The 19,322-nt window shown below is 39.5% G+C and overlaps 1 protein-coding gene across 2 annotated transcripts in view; it reads left to right on the top strand.

Moving 5' to 3' along the window:
• Positions 1 to 19,322, top strand: part of LOC140729541 (uncharacterized) — a 170,656-nt gene that overhangs the window by 134,661 nt on the left and 16,673 nt on the right. For both annotated transcript variants that reach the window (XM_073049386.1, XM_073049385.1), the window contains 6 exons: positions 607 to 650; positions 1,919 to 2,000; positions 2,896 to 3,027; positions 7,062 to 7,160; positions 17,660 to 17,752; positions 18,473 to 18,581. In XM_073049386.1, the coding sequence (XP_072905487.1) occupies positions 607 to 650; positions 1,919 to 2,000; positions 2,896 to 3,027; positions 7,062 to 7,160; positions 17,660 to 17,752; positions 18,473 to 18,577 (555 nt within the window). In that variant the 3' untranslated portion in view covers positions 18,578 to 18,581. The remainder of the gene's footprint in view (positions 1 to 606; positions 651 to 1,918; positions 2,001 to 2,895; positions 3,028 to 7,061; positions 7,161 to 17,659; positions 17,753 to 18,472; positions 18,582 to 19,322) is intronic.

The following is a 19,322-nucleotide window of genomic DNA, read 5'->3' as shown; positions in this document are numbered from 1 at the left end:
GGAAAAGATGATTGATATCAGAAAATATAGAATTACTGAAGGATCATCACTGATTCAATTCCCTGATACTGACTGAATTGGTAAATTATTTATTCCTTCGTCTGATGATAATTGCTTTCATGCTTTGGACTCTGGTATCGCACACTGAGATAGAGGAACATGATGCATATTTAAACAAAATGGAGCTTCTGCTTATTTTTTTAATGAGAACAATTATTACTGTTTATTCTTGTTTGGGAGCTGTCACTTTTGCTTTCCATCTGAGGAGAACCTCCACATGCAGTGTATGGGACAGCTGGCCTGTCCAGAAATGCATTCCAATGGAGAGCCTTCAGCTGCTGAAGATATAATTCCTCTGCAGTAATTTTGCTGCTTTTGAAACAGATTTATCACCTCCCTGATGATTACATCCTGAACTTTTTCCTCTTGTGCCTATTTTCTGTCTGAGACACATGGCTGAATTAAGCCAGAGGAGTGTCCATGGTTACAGTAAATAAGTAATCTGTTTCCCAGGATGAAAAGCCTTGGCTCAAGTCAAAATTGGCCAGAAAATTTGAGTTGCCATGAAACAGTGAGGCTAATCTCTGCTATGTTTCTGATTTCCAGATCAGTGAAAGAACGGAATCCTTGAACCGCTCACTTAAGAAGAGGTACGAACACGTTTGGCATTAACACTGTTGCTGTGATCAGCCCCTGAATTGTCTCTTTGCTCTCACTCAGCTCCAGGTCTCTCTGTTTCCCTTCCCTTTTCACTTAGTCCACTGGAATGCAGTCTACATAATAGAAATCTTTTGAGCCTGTTACGTGTGACAGGAGCCCAGGATCAAACTCTTCTGGGGCCTGGTTATCCGACTAGTTAAATTCTTCCAGCACATCAACTGGTGCTGTGCTCCTTTGATTCCAGAATCTATCCACTTTCAACTCAAAATCTGGACAAAGGCTGACATGTTCTCTGAGCTAACCCCACAGTGAATCATTCTACTATGTCAATTGCTATGTCTCCCTCCCTCTTGCCCCCTCCCCCTCACTCTCTCCCCCTCCCTCCCCCTCCCGCACTCTCCCCCTCCCGCACTCTCCCCCTCTCCCTCTCCCCACTCTCCCCCTCCCCACTGTATACTTCCCTGATATCCTTCAATGAGGGAAATGCTCTATACATATTCATGACTGAAACTTCAACTTCTCAATGCTGAGTATATTCTGTGGTCTTCAGCTCTGGCACGACATATCCAAACACTTCCTTCTATTCCACACTTTTTGAAACTCCCCAATGATATAATCACACTTTATTCTGTTTTCTTCAAAAACTTATGCCAGCTGGATGGCACTTGACCTTCTCTGCACCACGATCCCTCAGTTGTTGCATGTTTATCCCGTAAGCTCCAAACATGGTAAGGTTGCCCCAACCAAATTTTTCAAAATCATTTACCCTGTTGCATTAATTAACCCAGGAAAGCGTCCTATTTCACTCTTACAAGTTCAACGGAATATACCCGATCCGACTGGAATTGAAGCTTCCTTAAACTTGACTTTCCTATCCTTAAACTTGACTTTGCTATGCTGTTCTACTGAACCTCACCCTGCAGAACTTTTCATATTTGCCAGTGATCCTGGAAAACAATGACCTGACTATTTTGTCTACTTCGGTTTGAGTTCAATTCCTCTCACCTCCAGCCTTGCATCTATCAAAATGCAAGAACTCAGGTTTTAGTTCTCGCTTAGAACAAGTTGCTTATTGAATCGTTGCTTCCGCTAACCCAAGTCCTATCACCGATGAAGCAATGGGTCCATTTTGTCAATTAAACTAAGAAATTGATAGTTGTGAAGAATCGTTCTCCTTCTTATTTTTCTGTGTGATTGTGCAGTCTTGTTAAATTGCTTTGTTATGCAATTTTACTTTTAAAACAATTTTTTATTACAGTAACAGTGTTAAGAAGAGTCAGCCCATAACTAACATATCAAAGATTGATGATCGCTTGGAGCAATATACCAATGCCATTGAGGTAATTTGATTTATATTGCAGTTGCAGCTCAGTATTGATTTTTATCCACATATCTTATTCTTTTGCAAATTAACACTTTTTAAAAATTGTAGTTGGGTGTACATTTCATGTGTGTTTTATTGTTTTATCTTTTTCTTTAATCAAGCTGTCATTGACCTTCCCAACCTGCAGAATAGCCTGGTTAGACATTTAATCTCTTCTGATGTTGTTAATGTGATCCTTGGTTGCTACCCTAGTAATCTCTGTTAATAATTTATGCTGATTTGAAATAGCCATTCTTTCAGCCTTGAACCAATGCATTACAGCATTCTAACCCACCACTCCACCCCACACATATCCTGCTTATAAGGCCTCTGCATTCACTATTGTGAGTGGATACATTTTGAAAACAAATCATCGGAAACGGTTAGAGAAAGCTAAACAGGATGTTCATGCTCTCTTTGACCTTGGCACTTCCCAAAGCATTTTTTTACAGCTAACGTAATGCATTTGAAGTGTAGTCAGTATTATAGTGTGTGATGGGAAGGAATTAATGGTGTAACTTGCTCATGGAAAATGGACAAATGTTCTTGAATTACCAGTAAACTACTTAAGTGTCTTTCATTTGTCTTCATCCAAGAGGAACATGTAGCATTTGATGTGTCCTCTTTTAGGTATTAATTTTTGCCCCTCTCTTTCCCATTAATATCGTAAAATCACCAATCGTCCATGTTTTAGTCATCAAGGCCTTTGCTGGTAATTGGACCTGGACATTTTGCAATAACGGTGGAGTTTGAGCCATACTTTCTAAAGTCTTATGCCAGCAAGTTGTTGCTTGTTGATCTGTACATATCAATTTTGCTGTCTGTTTTGATTTCTCTTTCCCCTTCTCTCTCTCTCTCACACACACAAATAGAGCACAACTAAGTCCCTGCGGCACACGTCATTGGACATCCCAAGCCTATCAGAGGACGTGGCCACCATGAAGAACCTATGGGAGACAGGTGATGCTGCCAGTAGCACAGCTACCAGAGGGACACCGAGTAAGGTCGGGAATTATTTTTACTACCTATGTGCTACTTTAGAGTATTATCCACAAGTGCACACCGATCTACTTGACGTCCAGAGCCAGATGAGGTTGAAACCTAATCACTCCTGTGGGACTCATTGAGTCTTCCAGTTTAATTTTGAAAATCCAAGGCTTTGTCAGCTGTCACATCCTGTAGCTCTGCATAGCATCACAACTTGACTACTTAAGAGGATATCTTTTCAAGAAACATCACAGAAAGCTTCTGTGAGTGGAAATGGCAGATCTGTCAGAACGTGGGAAACGGGTGTTCAGTAGAGGCAAATATCCAAATTTTGAAACTTACTTCAACACCGGAAGTAGAGGAGATAAGTCTCCAGACACATCATGGCAATTGCTCTAGTTGTTTGCAAGGCAGCCAAGGAATAATTGCAAGCATTCTTCAACTTCAAATGCATTGTTAGAGAGTGAGTGTCAGGCTCTTTAGTATGAATCAACTCCATGAGTGCTTTTGTATTTGATAATGCAAGCTGATGGTGTCTACAAATTTTCCATACTAAGAAAGTTAAAGCATATTGAGGGTGCAATGAGAGTTAATGTGGGCGATAGGCTCTAGAATCTTTGATTATCGTTTATTTCATTTGAAATGAATAACAATGCAGTTAGCAATAATGTTCAAAGTAAATTCATTGTTAAAGTACATTTATGTCACCATATACAAATTTGAGTATCTTTTTCTTGCGGGTGTACCTAATAAATCCAATAACCATAACAGAATCAATGGAAGACCCCACCAACAGGGTGGACAACCAGTTTGCAAAAGACAGCAAACTGTGCAAATACAAAATTTAATACTAATAATAAATAAACAATAAATATTGAGAACTTGAGATGAAATGTCCCTGAAAGTGAGCCCATAGTTTGTGGGAACAGCTCAGAGTTGGGATGAGTGAAGTTTTACCCTCTTGTTCAAGACCCTGATGGTTGAGGGGTAATAACTGTTCCTGATCCAATGAGATTAATTTATAAATATTTAAAATTAAATTAATGATAATTTTGTTAAAGGCATCAGTTTACACTGAAGTAAAATTAGAACATTGCTGATCCTTGCCAAAATAAATAAACAGGTTGAAGAAGAAAGTGTTCAGAAACAACGAGTGCTTATTTTGGCCCAGAGGAAGAGTGCCTTTCTGAAGTAGAGCTTGCCTATTCTCAACTCATCAGGCAACTGAGCCATCAGTTCCCGCATATTAGTGGACAACACTCAGCCTTGAGTTAATATTTTGGCAATTAATGTCTTGACCAAACAGGTTCTTGTTGATGACCATAACGAACACCAAAGGGTGTAAAAAAAATTATCTGTGACCTGTAATGACAGTGTAATTTCAGTATCTCATCCACTATACTCTGAAAACAGGGATTGGAGGAGATATAATTGAGAAGAAACTCAATTGAACTACCCACACAAATGCTGTAGGTCAAAAGTCAGATATCAAGCAAGTGATTCCCTGGAGTCTTTCCTCCATCTAGAATGCACAACTTAATGGAATTACTATATGGCCCCAATAACACTCAAATGATTCAGGGAAAAGCAGCCCACTGAATGTTCAACCCAAAAGAAACTCTGCTTTCAGTCCAGTGGTGGCAGAATGTAGCCGTCATGAATATGCTGCAACAATTTCCCATGGCTACATTGACCACATAACCAGTAGTAACAGGAGGAGGTTATCTGGCATCCAGACATTGCTGCAATGAACATACAGCATAGTACAGTACAGCACAGGAATTGGCCCTTTCCCCAATGATGTCTCTGCCGACCAATTTTCCAAGTTAAACTCGTGTAATATTTCTGCACATGGCCCATCTTTCTCCATCCCCTGGCTGTTCATGTGCCTGCCAAAATGTTTCCTAATGCTGCTATCATATCTGCTTCCATCAGCTCCCCTGGGAGCACGTACTAGGCACCAACACAAAATGCCAGAGGCAGCCTCTGGGGAGGTAAATGGAGAGTCAACCTTTTGGGTTGAATCCTCTAACTGGACAGAGAGAGAGGCAGGAGATAGCTCACCTCTTTATACATCATCAAAAGAAAATCTGCAGATGCTGGAAATCTGAGTAACGCACACGGGACTGGAGATAAAAAGCTGAGATGTCCCCTTTTCCCCCTCTTACCTCATCTCACCAATCAACTTCCCAGCTCTTCATTCCACCCCCACTCCCCGGGTTTCACCTATCACCTTGTGGTTGTCTCTCCCCTCCTCCCACCTCACCTCACCTAATCTACTCCTTAAGCTGTTTTTCTCCAGTCCTGCCAAAAAGGGTTTCAGCCCGAAACGTCGACTGTACTTTTTTCCATAGATGCTGCCCAGCCTGCTGAGTTCCTCCAGCATTTTGTGTGTATTGCACCTCTTTATACAGTACTGGTGGTCTCACCTCCTCTACCTTTATCCTATCTCCCTATCTCTCGATTCCCCTAATTTTCAGAAGTCTGTCAAACACTGTTCTGAATGCAGATAAGAACAATCTCCAAAACCCTCTGTGGCAGTAAATTCCCAAGTGTTCACCAGCCTCAGTATCAAGACATTTTTCCTCATCCCAGTCCAAAATTACCGTTCCCATTTCTTGAGACTATAGTTCCTGATTCTACATTTCATAGTCAGGGATGTATTCTGCCCACATTTACCCTGTCAACACTAGAAGTATTTTGAATTTCTCAATGGTATCACCACTCACTGTTCTTGAGAAGCACATCGAAGCCTAGTCTAATCAATCTGTCCTACCATCACAGGGACCTGGCTGATAACTCTTCTCAGAATTCCCTCTATAGCTAATATAACATGCTTTAGGTAAGGATACCAAAGGTGCATGAGGTAGTCCAAGTAGCGTATGTATTGGAATGCCACCATCTGAAAGTTCACCTTGACTTGCAGACTGTTCTCACTTGGACATGTCATTCCTCCTTCATTCTAACGGAAATGCCTTTGGAAAGGAGATCTTTGATTGACAAAAGATATAAGGGTGCAGTGCAAAAGGGAACAGGAATGGATCCAGAGGAGATGTACATTAATGAGAGCAAATCAGTCTGAATCTATCTCAGTTTGCATGTTAGTACACAAAAACAACAGACTTGTACAAATCCAGCTGCTGAGAGAGAACTGAAGTGACAAATCCCTGCCCAGCAACAGAATCTTGTGCAAAGTGAAGGAACAGAATGAGTCTCCCTATGTATTAGCTGAGAAGGTCTTTGTCAGCTGAAGGTTTTTGATACTAAGAGGCATTCAGAACGGCAATAATTACTGAACTTCAATTTAATAATTTTAAAACAATGAAATCAGAGTAGTTGACCACATTATGTTCTATTTTGGGTCTACAGCAGCATCTAATGGTTAGACAATTCATAAGGAATGAGTGCACGTTCAGATCTTATGCATGTACGAGTCTTTAACATCCCAGTACCTCGAGGGTAAATACGGTCAGGTCCATGCGTACGCAGCCTGATACATTGATATTTACAGTGCTTTATGATCTCATTGCAAGTTTCCAACATTTTCGCTTTCATGTAAATTTGAATCATTGTCATCATCACCTAGAAACATAAGTGTATTTTATTTATTTGAAATTAGCATGAAACTTCTACTATAGAACCAGTTACTTCTGTGTAAATAAATCTTTGGCTTTTTTTGATTAAAAATTGCTTAACTTATGCCAAAGGCAGCTTTGAGTTCTCTAGCTGATTGCATAATTTTTGGATGTCACTCACAGTTGTAGTTTCTCTTGCAGCTAAGTTCAGTTGAGTCTTGTATACTGTTTAACAAAATCCTCATTTAAAAAGAATCAATAAACCAAACACACAATCAACTTATTTCAAACAGAGCACGATTAACAGTCGAGAAATGCTTTGTAGAAATAAAGAACATTAAGATAGCCAATTCCTGCTCTTTGATATCAAAACCAGATGTTTGTAAGTGATTGGTTTCACACTTGGATGAAGACCATCTTTTAATGTTTCAGTAATGAGCATTCTGTCTTCTCCAATACTGCCTGTCTTTGTCTAGGATACCGATGGACTGAAAGTAGGTGTCGGTGACCTCATCAATCAGTGGGTCAGCAAGAACCCAGAGTCCAGTGTCAAGACTAGTCCCTCCAAACCTGCCGTAAGTAAAATTTTCCACCTTCCCAATTTGTACTTACCATTTCACTGGTAAATAATGATCACAAAATACATTATAGCAAGGCCACAGTCTCTCTAATACATCACATTTTTGTACTGCCACTATTTTTATGTGATTAACTAGAAATTAATGTTAAGAAGTTAAATCAATGAGTAAATGATATTTTTATTTGCCACTAATCATAAGCATAATAAAAAATAAACATCAAAAGCAAGTGGAGAACTATTGGTTTAATCTTTCTATAAGATACATCATCTTAATATTAACCTATTTCATTCAAAGTTTTACACCGACATTAAAATAATGCCAATGGGAAAATCTAGGTAATTACACCAAGTACAGTGATTTTTTTTGTCTATTGGAGAATTTGCTACTTCAGGATTAGGCTGCTGACCATTGTTTGCACTTAACAAGGGAATTAGAAGCATTTTTAGGTTGATCTTCAGTCAGCAGCGAGGATTGTACATGTACATGGATGTCAGACAACCCTTGCAGTCACACAAGGTGTTATATTTGATATCTTGGCTCAGGCATAAAGCAAGCCCATCTGTTGAGGGATAGCAGAGAATGCCCGGCACATGCAGAGACGTGCTTCACCCAGGGCTAGTATCTGTAGGAGAAGATAAGAAAGCATTGAGAAGGGAAAATCTACAAGTTTATGACCTTTCAGAAAATTTGAGAGCCTGCAAAAAAAAGTGTTGTGCTGTGCTAGGTGTGATCAGATGGAAGGTATTGGGGAGGGGGATTGGTAATTTGGGTGAGGGTGTTGTCTGTTGGTATTAAGAATAATTCAAAGAGAATATTTATGAGATCATCACCCAGAAATCTTGTGAATCATACCAACAGTTGTAAAAGTCCAGTGCTACCTCAAGGATTTTGTGCAGGATGGAGATTACAGATTCTACATAGACTATGAATTCTGACGTACCTGGATTGCGTTCTAGTCAAAGGATTTAAAATAGACCATGTAATGAAAATGCTGCAAGTAGATAGTATTGTCTGGCAGAATACCAGCCACAGTAAAAGGAGGTTAACATGATAGACGTTAAATACATGGTCTTCATATTCAATTGCCTTATCCTTTACTTATTGATTTCAGCCATCTCTGTCTATTTTTCTTTTCAGATTCCCACTCAGTGAAATGGTAATTAGGACTGAGTTAAAGGCTAGAATTTTATTGAGGGATGAATACAGTGCTATAAATTTAGACCACAATGTAAACTGTTATCCATTATGATGTTTTAGAACGGAGATGAGAAGGAATTTCCTTAGCCAGAGAGTGGTGAATCTGTGGAATTCTTTGCCACAGGCAGATGTGGAGGCCAAGTCTTTAAGTATATTTAAGGGGAGGTTGATAAATTCTTGCTTGGTCAGGGCATGAAGGGATATGGTGAGAAAGCAAGAGATTGGGGCTGAGAGGAAAATTGGATGAGCCATGATAAAATGGCAGGGCAGACTCGATGGGCCAAATGGCCTAACTCTGCTCCTTTATCTTGTGGTCTACCCTTATATTTGAAGGGACAGAACCATGGCTAGAATCTCTGAAAAACAAACCCTATATCACTTCTACACTAGGCTGATAACCCACATGGAAAGGATAAGTCTTGATCAGTAACTGGATCCCAAAAGCTATCACCTGTACTATTGATAAATCACACTAAAACCAAACTTGTCCCATTGGACTATGGCTCAGATTCCAGGTCATGGCAGTGTGGGTATTGTGCATTCAAAAGTTAATGGGATTTGCCACTGACTGATTTTTGAGTAGTGTTTCTGGTTACACCTGACACTTGGAAAAATAGAGGGCTATGGGTAGATTCTAAAGTAAGTACATGTTTGGCACAGCATTGTGGGCCAAAGGGCCTGTATTGTGCTGTAGGTTTTCTATGTTTCTATGTTTTTAAAATACATGAAGTGGGGATCGGGTAGTGAGAAGCAGTTTCAGTGCATCAAATTATTTTATCTGTTTTCAGTGTTTATCCTAAACTGTGATCGAGAGCTGCAGAGTTAGAAGCTTTTGGGATCGAGCTACTGATCAAGGCTTATCCTTTCCTTGTGGGCTGTCAGCCTAGCGTAGAAGTCAGATGGGATTTTTTTCCAGAGATGCCAGCCATGGTTCTGTCTCTTCAATTATTCATCAGCCTTAACCAGTGCTATATATTAAAAAAAACAAATTTATTAATCAGTTTCTTGTGTATGGACACTACTGATGAAGAGAGACTGTTGAATTTGCTAATGGCACCCACATAGCCACATGTAGACATGAATCATTCATTCCGTGGAAAAAGGAAGCAAATGAATTGCCATAAATCTTCTGAGCAAAAGCAATTTTTCATCTTGTGTATTTTTATTCTTTCCCTTCTCTTCAGGCTCTCTCCATTTCTTGGAATTGCTTTGCCTCTGGCTTTGACTAACTCCTTCTGCATCTTCTGTACCTTTTCTTAAATCCTGTACACTGGCTTCTCAAAAGGTAATTTTTCTGTGGACTTGTTGAAAGGCATGTGTGACGAATGCAATGCCAGAGACATAGCTGCACTGCAGCTAAGAGTGCATTCCTTTCTATTCATTAAGGTTTCCTGGGGTTTGTGTTGCGAAATACCCCGAGGATATTCTATTCAACATCATTGCAGGTCCCCTTTTCAGTCTTAAGTACAAATTCTTCTGGGATTTTCTAGGTCATTTTGTAAATGTTTTCAGTGAAACCCCCATGTATTGTGATCTCTGACGATGTTTCACATTATCAAACAGAAAGGAATTGACAGAGAAGTTACTGTGGGAGCGGGAGCAGTGATTTCCTTGCATAATATCTTCTTTGTAGCAGGGATAAGAAAAATACTCAGGCACTACTGTTTACCCTCATTTTCCCATCCAAGAGCCATTCTCTGTGTGTGAGTTGCTTCAATTAATGCCTTCTTTATTGCATCTGAGGTCTACCCTGTGCTCAATTTGGCATACATTTATGGATACTTGGTCTCCAGTTACCCTGCCAGACCCACTTCCTAACTCAGGTACTGAATCTTGATTTTACAACCACACCAGTGTCTTTACCGATTTACAATGACTGGATTCTGAACTTTGGCTAAAAACTGCCAATGGCATTCTGTGCAGGGATGCCCTCTCTAGCACGGAATCCAACTACGCTAGTCTCTTGTGTGCTGGTTAAGGGAATCCTAAGGCAATGTGACACTATTCCCACTCTCTCTGATCCCTTATCTACCAAACACCCCCCTCACATGGATCCATTTATCGTTTGCCAGCTCTTGCTCCACCCCTTACCTCTAGCTTTTAATATTGGCTCTCTCCCAACCCAAATGAAAGGTTTCAAGCTGAAACATCGACTGTCCATTTTCCTTCATAGATGCTGCCTGATCTTCCAAGTTCCTCCTGCACTTTGTATGTTGCGTTAAGTCGTCTTACTACTGGCAGTAGTTGGTCTTAACTTTATAATTATTCAGTTCAGAGTAGCTGCTTGTTTGCATAACTGAATGTACTCAGCCAGTTTTATTACTCAGGGATTACAGCAAGTCTTTGAAAATATGGTAACTAATGTAAAATCTTTTGGACAGTTATGATTTTAAGTAAGGCTGTTCGTAGGTCATTATTAAACAGCATTCAATTTTAATTTATGTGAATAGGAAATATGAAGAAATTAATTTAACTGCAGAAACAATCTGTAGTTTTACATGTTATACACATTATATTGCATGTTAAATTATATATGTTATAAAACCATTTTAAAGTTAATTGAGACGTCTTTGATTATTTTTGGGAGCTGCTGAAATAATAGTAAATATTCAGACTTTGCCTCCAATTTGTGGCTGGGTGATTGTCTGGGCTGTTGAATAACCTTCATTAATGTTGTTCTTCAGTACCTCACAACAAGGTGTTTTAAGAAGGCTGACAAGTAACCTTTGGCTGTCCAGTGAGGGTCATACCTGGAGAGTGTTTAGCCTCCACGCACCTTCCAATCCACCAGCACAGCTGAGAGCAGGGATCATTCTTTACAAATCTACTTGTCTTTCCTAATAGACATTAGAAAGACCACTATTAACCAGATAACAATTACTGACTCAATTAAGTCATCACCTAATTTAGTCTTTGGTGAATTTGAGCTGGAGTTCTCGTGATGTGGAAAAGCAGGGTGATACTATGAATGGGAATGCTGATGCTGCTTCAGTTTGATTTGACCAGTGACTCTGCTTTTGGTCACCCAAAGCAAACATCAGCCACACCAACACAAATTACATCTACAGACTTCTGATGTTATTGCCTTAGCTTTATAAATATGACACAAATAACTGACCACAATAACGATTAAGTTCATAGGGAAGAGCCTATAAAGTAATCTCTGTCCATAGAGCATTTATAAACATCAGTTGCTCACAGCTAAGTGGGTGATTCATACAAAAACAGCTTTAGTGCTTTGGACGTAAATTCTTTTGTAATTACATGAACTTACTGAAATAATTTAATCAGAAACCTGATCTCTAGGCATGATTAGGTCCCATCTGTATGGATCATGTGTTTGTGAAACATTTGGGCCATCCATGTCCATTGACATGGATATCATTGGACACTTGCAGAGTATTCGTGTATAATGGATTGCATTAAGAGACCAACCTTAAATATGCGACAGAATGATTTAAGCAAAGTTTGTTTTTAGTTTTGTTCCAAACCAACACCCAGTTTCTCAGGAGGGTGGTAGATTTTGCACGGTGCGAATCACCCTGGTGCACCCAATAATGTTTCTGTGTCTAATACACATGGAATGATGTTATTCCCCTTGCCACACTACTTTTAGAGCACTGCCCTGGATGCTGGTGCACATTGTTCTGCAGAGCACATGTGTTTAGGTAGATCTGGGCAGGATTCCTCTTGGTTAAGTATCATTATTACCTTTTGTTCCTAAGGCTCCTGACCCTCTCGATGGTAACAACTTCCCCATGCCAGGCTTACCCCAGAATCCCCGATTGAGCCAGAAGTCCCTTACACAGTTTTCTGACACAATACCTGAGATCTCAGAGAAGTAACAGCATTCCTGCAGGAAATGCTGAACGTTTGGTGTGGTGAAAACTCATGTTTGAAGGAAAGTGTGAGATTATTTCCCCCCACACACACCCTCATTGGCTTTGAAGTTCCAATGGCATTGAGCAGAAAGTAACACAATGGTGCATCTAGCACAGCCCTGGTGATCCAAGTTCTGTCCTAACTGTCTGCGTGGAGCTTATTGATCTTAAGTATGGCACAGGAGCGTAGTGATTAGCACATTGCTTTACACTACCAAGCGAACAGGATTCAATTCCCGCTCCTGCTGTAAGGAGTTTCTACGTTCTCCTTGTAACCACGTGTGCTTCATTTGGGTGCTTCTGTCTCTTCCTACAGGCCAAAGACCTACTGGTTGGTAGGGTAATTGGTCATTGTAAATTGTTCTGCAATTAGGCTAGAGTTAATTTAGGGGTTGCTGGGTGCTGTGCCTCTATGGGCGAGTCAGGCCTGTTCCATGCTGTATCAATCAATCAATTAATCAATCAGTAAGATTGATTGACATCCACACAAGAGTTAGCAGAAATCTGACAAAGTACATTCTTGAAATTTGCTGATTGCAACCAAAATGCAAACATTTGGCATGTGTGCTCTGTTGTTTTAAGGCAAGTTTTTGTAATTAGCAGTAATTCTTTGGAATCCAAAGCAGGCAGCTGAATGATAATTCCTCACCTAGCCCTTCGTTGTGTTAAATGAAAATAGAGCTGGGTTGTGCTCACATAAAGAGATTAGAAATGTATTTACTTTCTCTTAAATCCAAAGAAATGCCAATTCAGTCCCTCCAAGCTTTAGTTCAGAGGCCTAGAAATGAAGAAATTCAGCACCATCTGAACATCATTTCATTCTTTCACCGGGGGGGGGGGGGGGATTAAAAAGGTGATTCCAATCTTTTCCAGATTAAATTATGCCACTCTGAAAATTCAGTTGGAATTTGCAAAACGTTCATTATTGTAATATGTACCAAGGTACAGTGAAAAGCTTGTTTTGCATGTTTTTGTACAGATCAGATCATTACACACTGCATAAGATAGAACAATTAAGAAAATATAGAGATTGTGCAGTGCAAGCAAACAAGGTGCAAAATTGTAACAAAGTATTTGTGAGATCAAGAGTCCAATTTATCTTACTAGAGAAATAATAGTAATAAGATTTCTGTGTCTAATACACATGGAATAATGCTACTCCCCTTGCTACACTACTTTTAGAGCACTGCCCAGGGTGCTGGTGCATATAGTTCTGCAGAGATCTGGGCTAGGATTCCTTTTGGTTACGTAACATTATTACCCTCTGTTCCTAAGGCAACAGCTTTCCACACACTTTTCTTACTCCTGAATCTCTGATCGAAGTCCCTATTCCTCCACACCAGCCAATGAGCCAGCAGTCACTCTCACAGCTTCCTGACATCTCAATGGAATCCCTCAGGAAATGTTGAGTGTTTGGTGTAGTGAAAACTCACGTTTGAAGGAAAGTGTGAGTTTATTTCCAGCCATGTGCGCTCACATTTGATTTGGAGTTCCGGTGACATTGAGCAGAAAGTGACACAATGGTGCATCTAGCACAGCTCCAGTGACCCAGGTTCTGACTGACTACGTGGAAGTGTACTCATTTTCATTGAGATGGCATGGGATCTCTCTAATTTCCTTCCACATCACAAAAATATTTGAGTTAGTAGGTTAATCAGCCACTGAAAATTGCCACTAGTGTGTAGCTGAGAGGTAGAAACAAGGGCAAGATTTTGGGAGTATGGTGAGAATGACATTAGGCTACCTTTGGATTAATGTAGAAATCTATGCATGACAGTGTGAACTCGATGGGCTGAAGGACATGTTTCAGCTCTTGACTCCCTATGACTAAAGCTTAGTTAAGCCCTGCAAACAATTTATTTACAACTTTTAATTTGCAGTTATTATAGTGTTCATGGCTGGTGCCAATATAGGGCGTTGAAGAATACTGTCAGGATTATTGTGTTCCTATCTGTATAGATCCACCCCCACAATCCTTCACAACTCAGTTCCAGCGGATATTCAGTTACCGAGGTTCAATTTACATAACTGCATTTTAAAATTCTCCAGTGCATTTCTAAAATACTCCAGGATTTTGTCTGCCTTTAGCAATTTAAGTTCCTCCTAAAATGAAGCTGTTTAAACATATCAAAGCAAGGCTTTAACCTTTCACTTAAATGAGCTCCTGCCCCTCCAGTACTTGGAGCTGATGTTCTTTTCCATGGCCACAAGGGAGATGAAGGACACCCCAGTCAGCCCTTGCTATGAAAGTGTTATGTGGCTGCTGTAGGCATCTCTAGCAGCTGCTGAAATGGAGCCAGGTGGCAAGTCTATGACTTGGGCTCTCCTGCCAATTTGCTGTGTCAGTCAACAAAGTAAATATTAAAATGAAGGGAAAATAAGTACCATAGTATTCCATGAGCTGAATGTTTTAATGCCTGGTTGTTGATACAGCGATGTGCCTCCTACAGATGCTTGCTAGCATTCAATGAAATTAATGTATATTTAAATCAAAAGCTAAAATGCTGATTTAACATGTCCCAGCTGGAATGTTTTGTTTTCATCAGCTGATGAAGTTCTCCTGTATTTTTATTCCTATAACACTTGGTCACGGGTCAGCTTTAGTATATATTGGGCTCTTGCAGGTTGCTCATTACAGGTCACAATTCCCTCATTCATGGATCGGTGCGCTGTAAATCTGTTGATCATGGGGCCTGGCTGAGGTCTGTAGGTCAGGATTAGGCCACTCCATGCTCGGGAGACAGACCTCTGTCTGCTCCCATACTCCCACTGTTAGTTCAGGCACCATTGCCCCATTTGATTGTGTCTCCATGGCAATGGTACCTGTCAAGCAAACTGCAGTGCATTTTACTTTCTGTAAAGTCATGTGCTTCAGAGGAAGACACACTTGACTATTTTACGATGCATTATTTTATTCTATGGTACTCAAGAACACATAAATCCAGCAGGAAAGTCGATGAAGCTCTTCACAGACATGACACAACTGCTCTTTAAGATTCCCAGTGTTTTCTGCCACCTGTAATGATGCTAACAAAGAGAGCCAAATATACAGATTATATGAAGTACTCAAGCCATTTCAAAAATAACTTAGAAATTTTCTCTCCAACCCCAAGGGGTGACTAAAGACAAACCTCTAGAGATCAAAGTGTCCAGGAGATCCAGACACTGGTCCATCTTCTGTGGGGAGAAGAAAATCCAGGGGCAAAACATAAAATCAGAATTTATAGTCGGGTAGATCTTTCCAAACTGCTGTTTTAGTGGATTAGCAAACTGATATTTCACTCGGAGCAGCTCTCCTCACAAGGCCCTCTTGCTAGCGGTTCCTTTAACCCTGTGTGACTCTGAGAGGGAGGGGACTTGAGGGCTAATACACTGGGGTCTGTGGGAGGACATGAGATTATGAGACAGTGGCATGGAAGTAGAGAATACTCCAAGTGAAGGGATTCAGGGAAGGAAGAATTGTAAATGGGAGAGGTCATGGAGGATGAGCAAATGGATACATTGACTGATTGTCACACACATCACTGAACTTTTCTCATAACCAGTGGACTCACTTTCTAGATAATTATTGCTTATTTATCTTTTTCATTCTTTTTGTATTTGCACAGTAGTTGCCTTTTGCACATTGATTGTTTGTCCATCCTGTCGGGTGTGGTCTTTTACTGATTCTATTATGTTACTTGTATTTACTGTGAATGCCCGCAAGAAACTGAATCTCAGGGTTGTAAATGGTGATGTATATGTACTCTGATAATTTAGTTTTAAGTTTGAAGCAATGAGCAAACCATTAGCTGAGGGTGTGTATGTGTGTGCACGTCAAAGAGAGAAAAATGGGGAAAGAGCAGATGTAGCCAATAAACACTAGTAAGTAATGTATTAATATAGTAGTTCTCACACTGAAGGTTTTTTGCCAATTTGGCCCTTTTATTGCAAAATCGTGAAGATCACTGATCTAGAGAGTGGATTCAGTATGTCTGTCTTCTCTCTCTCGCACACACACACACACAACACTCTCTCTTCCTTTTGTCTGATGGTCATGAATTCTTAAAAGATAAGTGAAAATGTAGTATCTTACAATTAACTTGCAATGATATATTTTCCAAAATCAAACCCATGGCTTTTTTTGGCTTTGGAGGACTCAGTGACTTGAATCAAAAAATTGATGTTCATTGAAAATCAGTCTCATGAGACAGTACATGAATACAAAATCTGATCCTTTTCACAGGAGGAGGAGATCACTAATTTACTGTTTCTTTGTGCTTTTCAAATTGGAAATATTCCCATTTAAAATAACCCCACACAGAGCAAAATCATAATTCGAAGTTGCAAGGCAATAGCACCCTCTTCTGGCCTTGTCTACTAGTTGTAGATAGGGCAAACACAACATGCTCTTTCTTTGGCTGCACTTTCAAACTAGATAGAAAATTAGGAATAGAAGATTGGTGTTTAAAAGCTTTCAAGAGGAAAGTATTCCTAGTTCAAAAGGATGGATCAGAATAGCTTTGGGACCTAAGGTTTAAGGTTTCCTGTGGCGGTCCAGTTTACTGTGAGGATACTAAGTCTTGGATGTAATTTGATTGAAACGAGAATGTGAAGACCTGGTCCCAAACAAGATGATATCCCAACATGACTTACCTCCACCAGTACTACCAAAATCAGAGCAGTTGCTTGTTCATGTTGTTAGATCTGTTTCGTATATTGGAAACAACTTGTTGAAGCTTTTGGGGGGAAAATAGTTAATTTCAACATATCTGAAGTGTGCTGGATGAATCCAAGTTAGTTTTGTTTTCCCTGGTAGTTGGCTCCAGAAACTGAACTATGAAGAGTTAGAGAATCAGCTTTATTTGATCTGGATAACTTCCATAGTTCAAACTGTGTTTTCTCCATGTGTTATTTTAGCATGCTTTAAAATAAAGTTTTAACGGTTTGGTTATTTTGGCATTCATTTGTAACAGAGTAATTCATGACATGTGTTTTGTAAAGTATTTTCTGAATGCACAAGTCTTCAAGAATATGTTGGACCTATCATCAGTTAAAACTAATTACGTTGGCTTGAAATTTTATACATTGGCTCAAGTTATTTTTCTTCAAGATAACATATCTGAAACAAAACATTAGCTTAAAGCACTGAATTGTCATTACTTGTGCCATTTAGCAGTTGCTAATTGCTGCTGCTTTGAACGAAGTATTTACTTGGCAAATAGTTGTTATTTGTAGTTAAAGATCTTGTTGCTTAAAAAAAGGCAACACTGTCACCTAAGCACTTGTGTATTTTATGTGCAAGTAAATCAGTTTTTACAACGGGTCATATTGATACATATTTTCTTAATATTTCCATCAGTAGATTAAGCAGAGCCAACAAAGTAATTGGTATCAGATCATTACAATTAATGTTGTATCATTGTATTTCTATAGGAAATTAAGACAGGGGATGTGAAGAGCAAAAAGAATATTTGGGAAAACAAGAGTGATTCCCATTCTTTCACCAAACTACCAAATGCTGGAAAGGTGAGTACACTACTTATTAGCTCATTGTTGGGAGGACTTAAGTAGAAACAAAAGCAAGCATTGTATGAAAGTTAACACACACAATGCTGGAGGAGCTCAGCAGGTCAGGCAGCATCGAGGGAAAAGAGTAAACCACGTTTGTGATAATATGAGGGTACTTTTTTGTTAAAGTAATTATTATGTGACAAGTATGTGAGTATTGGGTCACTGATTCAGATGTAGATTTCAATCAGTCAGCTGCTGATTTGAAATTCAAGTAATTGAATAAAATTTGGAATTTCAAAATAAAGCTATGCTCAATAATGAAAAATAGGAGGTTTTGCACATTTCTAACATCATCAATGCCATCTTTGTCTATGACTTGTAGACTATTATCCCTTAACTGATGGCAATAGCAATTGCACAGACAAATAGCATCAATATTGCTGGCCCTAGTTCCACAATTATTGCAATAGTTCATTGCAAAATTACTTAAACTTACACCATTTTGCTGCCTTGATGTGATTTCCCAAATCACATCAAATTTAAGTGGATTTTTTAAAATAGTAGAATGTTATAATTTTAGCCATAGTATGTTGTTATAATCTAGGTCGCAATCTATTAATATTGAGTGAAACAATATTCTGAAGCTATTTTAATGTGGTCAGTTAAGCTAATTTTATTGTACTTCTTTCTAGAGTATGTAGTGAACAAATAATCCTGTTGTTTGCTTAATTCTAGAATCACCCCTCGAGTGCAAGGTACAAGTTTGTGACGACTGGTCATGGCAAATATGAGAAGGTCCCCATTTCTGATGATGAGCATGATACCAATGAAGATAGTTAATCAAGTGAGTTCAATTCTCTTTGATGTCAGCATGCAAATCACAGGTTGGGTTTTAGTAGGCCTTCAATAAAAGTAAATTTCCATTGGGCTGAAATGCTTGACAGTGGGTTTCTTGACAAACCTAATGTGCACCAGTACTGGACTCATTCTTGTAGCCTGTGGCACATACATTACTGGCAATCCGACTGACTGAGTTCACATTGTACACTTCACTGTCTTCCATCTGCCATCATTTTGGGAAGGTCATCACACTTGATGATGGCATCACTTCCTTTGATTTCTATTGATTGGCATAAATCCTAGACAATATTACTTGGCTATGTATTGTTTTTGGATGGAGTGTGGCCTCACTCCAAAGAAAGATGACAGCTGAAACAATATCTGGGTTTCTATCTAAATCCTCTACCTTTAATTAATTATTTGCCTGATATGTTTCTGCCACCTTGGCTGTCGCTTTGGGTGAACTGTTACATGACTAGATTGTGTTCCCTCCTCCTTCCCCTACCCTGCATTGTACTCTACAAAAGATTGGGTCAGAGATCCTGGGAGTCTCACTCAGCCACAGGCCTCTTGCGATTCAGCCATCAAGTTGCACTAGTAGAAGTAGATTGCTGAATGAAGGGAGCTGCCTGTTGAAGCAGAGGCTGGGAAATTCCACAGCACTATGGCAAACAAAAGCTATGACTTTGTTAACGTACAATCAATCAGAAGGTAGCTAGTTCAATAACTCCACTAGTCTGCCACC

This window comes from Hemitrygon akajei, chromosome 6 (assembly GCF_048418815.1).
Source record: "Hemitrygon akajei chromosome 6, sHemAka1.3, whole genome shotgun sequence".
NCBI lineage: Eukaryota > Metazoa > Chordata > Chondrichthyes > Myliobatiformes > Dasyatidae > Hemitrygon > Hemitrygon akajei.
The sequence above is the reverse complement of the archived record's forward strand: the minus strand, read 5'-3'. Positions and strand labels throughout refer to the sequence as shown.